Here is a 9,132-nt window from a genome sequence, read left to right as displayed (position 1 = left end):
TAAGTAAAAAAAAAAAAAAAAAAGTACAGAATATGCAAGCACCCACAAAAACATAGATACTGGTTTCATAGATTTTATTGCAATAGAAGCATAAGTGTAGTGTACTGTATAAAAACATACCTGAAACCATATTTTTTGCCCAAACAATGTTTGTTCTGGCCAGTCAGGTATAAAATAGGCAGCCATTAATTTTCCAGTGCTTCCTGCTAGCCTCCAGGCAATCAGCATTAGAGCTCCTGCATTTAAATTATATATTTTATATTATATTTGGAAACTTGCAAATGACAGTATTTTGCAATTTATACCAATTATTTCATAACATGTAGTGGTTTACCAAATTACCGATTTGCCATTTAACTGATGCTTTATCCACAGCAACTACAATAACTTTTCAAGGGTACAGTTGTGGTAATTCATGGGTTGCCCATTGCAGGGTTTGAACATGAACCATTTCCTGACCATGTATTTAACCATTCAGGGAATTCTCAGTATCCTGCAGTAAACTTAATTACAGCAGAACACATACCATGACATTTCATGACCAGTGGAGATCGAGAAGCTGTCAGTATCTCAGGAGGGCCGGTAATGATCTGATGATGGGAGGATATCAGTGGCTGCCGTGTGTGTCTGTGGATCATACCTGCAGCACAACAAAACACAACAATAAAACTGATGAGATAACCTGACTAAAACTTAATGTCACACATCATTTCAATCATACCATTAAGATAGCATATTTAAAAAAACGCACAATTGCTGTAAACCTGTGCTATCGTTCAGTACACATCACATGGTTAAAGTGTTTTAAAAAATGTATTTGTGCTGGTTTCTATGTAAAATTTTGATTCCGGCTTCAGGAAAGCTAGCTGTAACTATTTTATTCCCTGTCCACTCAGCAACCCTGTCATAAAATAAATGACAGGAAACGAGTACTGATTGCTCAGGCCATCACAGACACTTGTTAATCAGTAAAGTCAGAAGTCCGGATCTGTGGAGAAACACGAAGCGGGAAGGCCATAAAAAAAGTTACATGGCACCCTGTATCTGATGAGACACATAATCATTTGCCAAAACTTTTTCCAAGAAGAAGAAATACAGCCCTTTTTGAAAATGCTGAAGGATGTCATGACCGGAATGACAATTGCTAATTCATCATGCTGCAGAAGTAAAAAAAATAAATAAATAAACGCTATCGTTTTACACACATAAGGCAAATCAGAATATTTAATCTATAGTAGCTTATCTATTCTGTAAAAGGTCATGAGTGTCACTTTAGTATTATTTATATACTATTATAGTATTTATTCATATTTAGGATTATTTTTTATATTTTCAGCTTTCATTTAAATTTATTCACGTTGTTATGTGCTTTTGTCATATTTCTTTGTTTCTTTATTTCTATTAAGTTTTGAATCTAATATTTGTATTTTATTTTAGCTGAATTTCGGTTAACAAAAGTTTTAGTTAACAGTTTTAGTTAAAAGTAACTGTTAGTCATTGATACAGTCAAAAAGCTCTCCATATTCTGCACTCCCATGTGCTACAAACAGGTAGTAACTGTTGTTAAGGCTGAATCGGACCGGATCCTGAGGGGTGTAGATAGACCTAGAGAACTTGCACTGAATGACGCCATCAGAAACTCTCCAGCCTACATCAGTCAGCACAGACGGCAGGGGAAGTGAATCATGCTGATTACATTTACGGCTGCATAAAACACGCTGGCATCTTTTTGGACTATAATGTTTTTATAGGTCTTAAAATTAAGTCGTAACGTAATGCAACACTAAAAACAGTCCCAAAAAAAGAATCACAACCATCAAGTGCTCTCTCACCTCGGATGATATCTATGGATATGTCCGGCCTGTTGTGTTTGCAGCCTTAACACTTACAAGACCCTCGTCATTTATGCACAAGTACGCATCATCATCTCCCTGCCAAACATCAAGATCTTCAGGGTCACATGAATATATCTAGTCAATTCATTATGATGCACTGAACACAGCTGTAGGACTGAAAGGTACAGTATGCATTTGATCATGCTCACCATCCATTCATCCTTGGATAGAGCAAAGGAGACGTATCCCTGTGCAGGGCCACTGAGCTCAAACGAAACTGTCTGGCCCAAAGCAGAATAAGAAAGGAAAAAGCAGTTTGTGTCCACAGAAGGGTTACAGCCGACAGGGTCAATGAGACAAGACTTCGACTTGCCACATCCCACTGAGGTGAACTGTACGAGAATTCTTACAATAAAAGGCTATGACACTTATAGGAGCAGATATGTTTATAATTAGTATTTTGGCACGTACTGGCTGAGGCAGTACAGAGGTGTTTGCAGAGTCCGTAGACATGTCGGTGGTTGATCGAGGTGGAGCAGGTGTGGAGTAGTAAATGGTTTATAAATATTTTCAATATTGAAAGACAAAGTCAGAGCAGAATCGCACTCACAGAAACTGTACAGTGGGAGGAGCATTGGACTGGGCTTTAAATCACCTGAATTTCTGTCTTTTTGGCATTACTGGTGTGACTAACTGCAGAACCCTTATTTTGAGCCACATTTCTCTTAAAAAATAGTTTGTAAACAAAATAACCCATGCCAATTGTAATTTATACAACATCATGGCAATGACCACCTACAGTATCACCAAATTATATTTAGTACAACAGCACTCTTGCTCATGTGATATTAAAGTCTCTTATGCTCACCAAGACTGCATTTATTTAATAAAAGCTACAGTAAAAACAGTAATATTGTGAAATATTATTACAATTCAAATAAACTGTTTTCTATTTTAATATATTTTCAATCTTAATTTATTTCTGAAATGGCAAAGCTGAATTTTCAGCAGTTATAACTCTAGTCTTCAGTCACATGATCCTTAAGAAATCACTCTAATATGCTGATTTGGTGCTCAATCAAAACATTTATTATTATTAAACTTATAAACTTAATTTGTTGTAAAGTTGCTTTGCAATGATTTGTATCGTGAAAAGCACTGTACAAATAAACTTGAATTGAATTTAATTGAATTATTATCAATGCTATCAATTGATATTTTTGCAGAAACCATTATACAATTTTCTTCAGTATACTTTGATGAATAGAAAGTTCAAAAGAACACCATTTACTAAAAAATATAATTTTTGATTACAATTTAAAGGTCTTTACTGTCTAAACTGTCTTTTGACATCTAAACTGTCAAAAATTATAATCATTGGTTAATTCATATAGGTTTTACCCCCTTACCTCCTATATTGTCCCCTGGGCTGAACTGACTGGTATTCACAGTGAGTGTGTATGGACTGGCAGTAGTGTTGGGTTGGCTGTGATGTTCTGGCATCATGCTCTCACAAGATTTCTCCACCTTTCCATTTTTGTATCCACTTATAGAGGTCAAACACAAAGTCCTGAGGATCGCTAGAGCAGTTTGTAGATTCCACATTTCCAGGCAATGTGATCCTCTGTCCTGAGAGAAGAAAAGCATGTGTAAAATGATGGCCATTTTTTCCTGAGGTTATAGTTTATATTTGCTCATTAAGATTCATTCAGGATTCCCACATATATTGACTAATGAATTTCCAAGATTTTCCCCTTACTTTTACAGTTGCTCGAAATTTCTGGAAAGGGATTTTTAATTCATCATTTAAAAAAAAAATGCTGGGGTGTATTTCTATGTCAGTTACCGTCTAGCTTTTTTATAATATGAAAAATTGCCCTGCATTCACTTTGCCTTATGAAACAACAACAAAAAAACATTAGTTAGTGACATTTTCAGCAAGATAAATGTATTTAAATTTGCATGACAATACAATGACAACAATGACAATATATGTGTGTAAATAAATATGTTGGAAAAAGTTAATAGAGGTTGAAAAGTAAGCACTGCTTACCTTGTCAGCAACCTGTCTGCTCAGGTATTGCTGGCAGATAATAATTTTATGGTTTGAACATGAATGGGCGGGTCATGTCACATTTTAGGACTCTGTAGGCCCATCACCACAAGATGGAGACATTATCTGAAACAAATCCCTGCGGTTTGTTGTTATATATTTATTTATTTGCTTATTTATTAAACGAATTTAATGTCAATACGTGGTTGTCCTACACTGTTTTTCTATCTAAACATCAATTATTTGTATAAACATACACTGTGTCTAAAAAATTTCATTCAAATGGTAAATGTGTCCTGTATTAGTGAATTTACGGTAGCGGGAAGCGGAGAATTACAGCCGTGCACACACCTACTTCACCAGCGACAGGAACGTCCTTAAGAACGTCCGAAAAACAATTACAAAATAAAAGACATGGAAAACATGAACATGAAACAAAACACCACATTACACTATTTTACCCGCGGAATCTTTTCTCTGGTGCTGTTTTGCGGTGTTAGTAAATTCACCACTTAATTTTGAGTTAAAATATGTTGTTGTAACTTGCGTTACTGAGATTGTAACGAGTAATAATATTACCCAAATTTGATTAGTAATGCGTTATATTACTGCGTTACAGCAAAAAGTAATATACTACTGTAATATTATTACTTTTGTAATGCGTTACTCCCAACACTGGTTACTATAATACGGTACTACCATTTATATTTATAGTTTCAGTGGTGCCAGACATGTGATGGAAATATACTTTGGTATTATACCACTTTATTAGGTACACCTTGCTAGTACTGGGTTCGACCCCCTTTTGCCTTCAAACTGCCTTCTTTGTGGTATAGATTCAACAAGGAAACATTCCTCAGAGATTTTGGTCCATATTGACATGATAGCATCACACAGTTGCTGCAGATTTTTTTATCGGCTGCACATTTATGATGCAAATCTCTTGTTCCACCACATACCAAAGGTGCTCTAATGCAGTGGTTCTCAATTCCAGTCCCTTTTTTGTATTTTATATGTATCTCTCATCACTTCAGACGTTTGTTCTATTCGACCGTTAAGTGAATGATATGAATCCGTGAATGAATGTTCCAAAGTGAAGTCAACTTCAACAGATTTCCTGTGCTCAGGGAGTAGGGAGCAATGAACACTGTGTAGGGACCCTGTCAATCGGAACACAGTTCATTCGTGGAGCTCTCTTCTAACGAACTGATGATCTGAATCAGGTGTGTTAAGGACTGAAATTGAGAAACACTGCTCTATTGGACTGAGATCTGGTGATTGTGAAATCTATTTGTGAATGGTAAACTCATTGTGATGATTTGAGCTTTGTGACATGCCACATTATCCTGCTTGAAGTAGCCAGTAGCCACTGTGGTCATAAAGGGATGGATATGGTCAGCAACAATACTCAGGTAGGCTGTGGGTTTAAACAATTTTCAATTGGTGCTAAAGGGCCCAAGGTGTGCCTAGAAAATATCCCCCACACCATTACACCACCAGCACCAGCCTGAACTGTTGATACAAGGCAGGATGAATTGTTGGTTATGTCAAATTCTGACCCCACCATCTGAATGTCGCACCAGAAATCGAGACTCATCAGACTTTTTCCAGTATTCTGTTGTCCAATTTTGGTGAACCTGCGCGAATTGTAGCATCCAGTGTGGTCTTCTGCTGCTGTAACCCATCTGCTTCAAGATTCAAAGTTTTGTGTGTTCAGAGATGCTCTTCTGCATACTTCGGTTATAACAAGTAATTATTTGAGTTACTGTTGCCTTTCTATCAGCTTGAACCAGTCTGGCTGTTCTCCTCTGACTTCTGGCAACGACAAGGCATTTTCGCCCACAGAACTGCCGCTCACTTCTCTGTAAACCCTAGAGATGGTTGTGCATGAAAATCCCAGTAGATCAGCAGTTTCAGAAATACTTAGACCAGCCCGTCTGGCCATCCAACAACCATGCCATATTCAAAGTCACTTAAAATCACCTTTCTTCCCCATTCTGATGCTCAGTTTGAACTTCAGTAGATTGTCTTGACCATGTCTGCATGCCTAAATGCTACAGTTGCTGCCGTGTGATTGGCTGATAGATATTTGCATTATTGAGCAGTTGAACAGGTGTACCTAATAAAATGGCTGGTGAGTTTATGTCATTAACAGTTTTGGGCCAAGTTCTGCCATTACTTATATTAAGTGATTTATTATTTATTTATTGTACCCCAAACAGCAAAATATGTCCGATGCTTCTGTTGTGTTTCTGCTCAGGGTTTGAGCTCCAGTTTCGTCTGGGCCCCACTCTTCAGGGGAAACACTTGCATGTTCACACCAACTACCCTGCAGAAGGGGAGCGATTTGAGCGCCACAAGTTCCGCGCCTTAGACTGGATTAACCCTACTGGAAGAGAGGATGATTCAGACAAGTTCTGCACCCTTGACCTCAAGATTTCAGGCTCTTACCAGTATTACTTTGGCCATGGGTCAGTTAGATGCCTAAAAAATGTTTAAGCATACTGTCAGTTCTACATCTCTATTTTAGTCAAACTGTACATCATATCATTTGTTTTTTACTCTTCAGAGATAAGGAGAAGTCTGGTGGTGGGTATATTGTGGTGGACCCAGTGCTCCGGGTAGGGGCGGACAACCACGTCTTGCCCCTGGACTGCATCAGTATTCAGACATACCTGTCCAAATGCCTCGGGGCCCTGGATGAGTGGCTGGACAGGCTGAGAGTCACCAAAGAGACAGGTAAAAAGACAGCCGGTGCTATTATATTAGTTACTCTTTTACCCAATTGTTTACCAAAAATTTCAACTTTAACTGCATTTGAACTTTGCTTATCTCCTTCTCTGCAGTCTATTTGATTAAATGCACAAATCAATAACCAACAAATAACCATGGAGAAACTCAGCAAATAAATGTAAAGAGTTTAAGTTAGTCCAAGTTAGTAGGCCGAAAGCAACTGTAATGTCTGCAGTTTCATTATTTAATAATGAGTTCATTATTTCAAAATATGTAAATCATTTTACTTTGCATTTTTAACAGCAAGTCCTATAGTTGAAATTTAAGTTCTCTAAACTAACTGATTAATATTTCACATGAGCAGTGCCTTCGTAGATTATGAAGTATTCTAATTTGTTGTGAATTGGTGGGTTTTTGTTAAATGTGAGCCAAAATCATCACAATTAAAAGAACCAAAGACTTAAACTACTTCAGTCTGTGTGCATTGAATTTATTTAATACACAAGTTTCACAATTTGAGTTGAATTACTGAAATAAATGAACTTTTCCACAACATTCTAATTTATTGAGATGCACCTGTATGTGGTTTCATTACATTGGCACATTAACCGAAATATTTTATAACATTCAGTTAGTAATCTGTTTCAAAGTAACTGATTTCATATTTCATGTGCATCTTTTTAGGGTATAATATGATTCACTTCACGCCATTGCAGACACTGGGTGAGTCTCGCTCCTGTTACTCTCTGGCTGATCAGCTGGAGCTCAACCCAGACTTCTCTCCTCCTGGACAAACTTACACCTGGACAGATGTTGGCAACCTGGTGGAGAAAATGAAGAATGAGTGGAATATGCTTTGCATCACGGATGTGGTTTACAATCATACGGGTGTGTGTGTTTTCATTTTCTATTATCTTTTCTATAAGTTTCTAGAAACATTCTACATTTTTCCACATTGTTTTATGCCCTTTTTTTCAAGTTGCAGACACTTCTATCCAAAGAATTCAAAAAAGCTACTGTACATTCATAATTATAAAAGAATTGGCAAACTGTGGTGAATTTTTTTTAGATTGAGTATAACTTGTCACACCCACGGGACTTCCCATAAGTATTGCATGTAAATTATCTGTCTGCAGCGTCCAGCTATAGTGGGTTCTCATATTCCAATGGAAAAGGCCACAGTTCCAACTGATTGACTGTAATCTACTGTAAGCCCCCACTAAAAGCCTTTGCATTGACTTCAATTCTAAAAATAGTTTATTTACAGAGAACAGGAGCTGTTGGTGCAGCATTTGGCCTGTCTGATTTAGTGCTATGCTGCAGTTCAGCAGTTGCATAGAGCTGCTAGAGAGTCCCAGTATGTGAACAGAATACTAAAGAGAAACATTTAAAACTTTTATTCAGATCCGCTGACTGATTGTGGAGGTTTAGGGAAGACCGTGTTCATAAATGACTTACTGCAGGGGAGTTTGAAATGTTAACTTGCTGTGCTTAGTTTTGTTAGAGCTTCCTCAGTCCCTGTAAGATCATGTTTTTTTTTTTTTTTTTGAACTCTTCATTGAAGTGTTAGGGTAGTCAGGCTTAATAGAAAGCAAAGCTCATAGTTCATCGCTTATACCAGAGTTCAGCAGAGTTAAAGGTCAAGAAGTGTGTGATACCTTATCTGAAGCTGTGTGCTAATGCCACACATTTAAACAAGGGGAAGTCCAGTGCTGTGTGCTGTATGTGCATTTATATAGGTTATATATATATATATATATATATGCAGTGGGGTCCAAAATCTGAGGCCACATTATGAATTTGTGACTCAAAGTCAAATTTAAAAAAGTAAATGAAATAATGTTGTGACTTTAAATAAATATACACTATTGTTCAAAAGTTTGAGGTTGGTATTGGTAAGATTTTTTTGTTTTTGAAAGAAGTCTCTTATGCTCTCCAAGGCTGCATTTATTTGATCAAAAATACAGTAAAATCTGTAATATTGAGAAATATTATTACAATTTAAAATAGCCTTTTTCTATTTTAAAATATTTTAAAATAAAATTCATTCCTGTGATGCAAAGCTGAATTTTCAGCATCATTACTCCAGTCTTCAGTGTCACATGATCCTTCAGAAATCATTCTAATATGCTGATTTGCTGATTGAGAATAATTTCTTATTATTATAACAGTTAAACAGTTGTGTATTTTTGTGAAAACCGTGTTTTTTGTTTTTCAGGGAAATTTCAGGATTTTTGGGATGAATAAAATGTTCAAAAGAACAGCGTTTATTTTAAATAGAAATCTTAAGATTATAAATGTCTTCACTGTCACTTTTAATCAATTTAATGCGTCCTTGCTGAATAAAAGTATTAATTTCTTTAAAAAAAACTTACTGACCAACCCTCTATGGACACCTTGGCAATTGAATCGTCATTGGCTAGTAAATATTTTTGTTTACTCGCCAGACTGAAATACTATACTTATATATATATACGTATATAACCATGAACTTAGGACTGGTGCTGGTGC

The 9,132-nt window shown here is 36.5% G+C and overlaps 1 protein-coding gene across 1 annotated transcript in view; it reads left to right on the top strand.

Moving 5' to 3' along the window:
- Window positions 1–5,123: 5,123 nt before the first annotated feature.
- LOC107718145 (glycogen debranching enzyme-like) overlaps window positions 5,124–9,132 on the top strand; it is a 31,268-nt gene continuing 27,259 nt past the window's right edge. Inside the window, exons 1-3 of the mRNA XM_016525126.1 lie at window positions 5,124–6,359; window positions 6,458–6,627; window positions 7,306–7,509. Of these exons, the coding sequence (XP_016380612.1) occupies window positions 6,016–6,359; window positions 6,458–6,627; window positions 7,306–7,509 (718 nt within the window). The 5' untranslated portion in view covers window positions 5,124–6,015. The remainder of the gene's footprint in view (window positions 6,360–6,457; window positions 6,628–7,305; window positions 7,510–9,132) is intronic.

Source organism: Sinocyclocheilus rhinocerous, unplaced genomic scaffold, assembly GCF_001515625.1.
Source record: "Sinocyclocheilus rhinocerous isolate Xijiao unplaced genomic scaffold, SAMN03320098_v1.1 scaffold480, whole genome shotgun sequence".
Taxonomy (NCBI): Eukaryota; Metazoa; Chordata; class Actinopteri; order Cypriniformes; family Cyprinidae; genus Sinocyclocheilus; species Sinocyclocheilus rhinocerous.
Note: the sequence above shows the minus strand (reverse complement) of the source record. Positions and strands in the feature narration are given on the sequence as shown.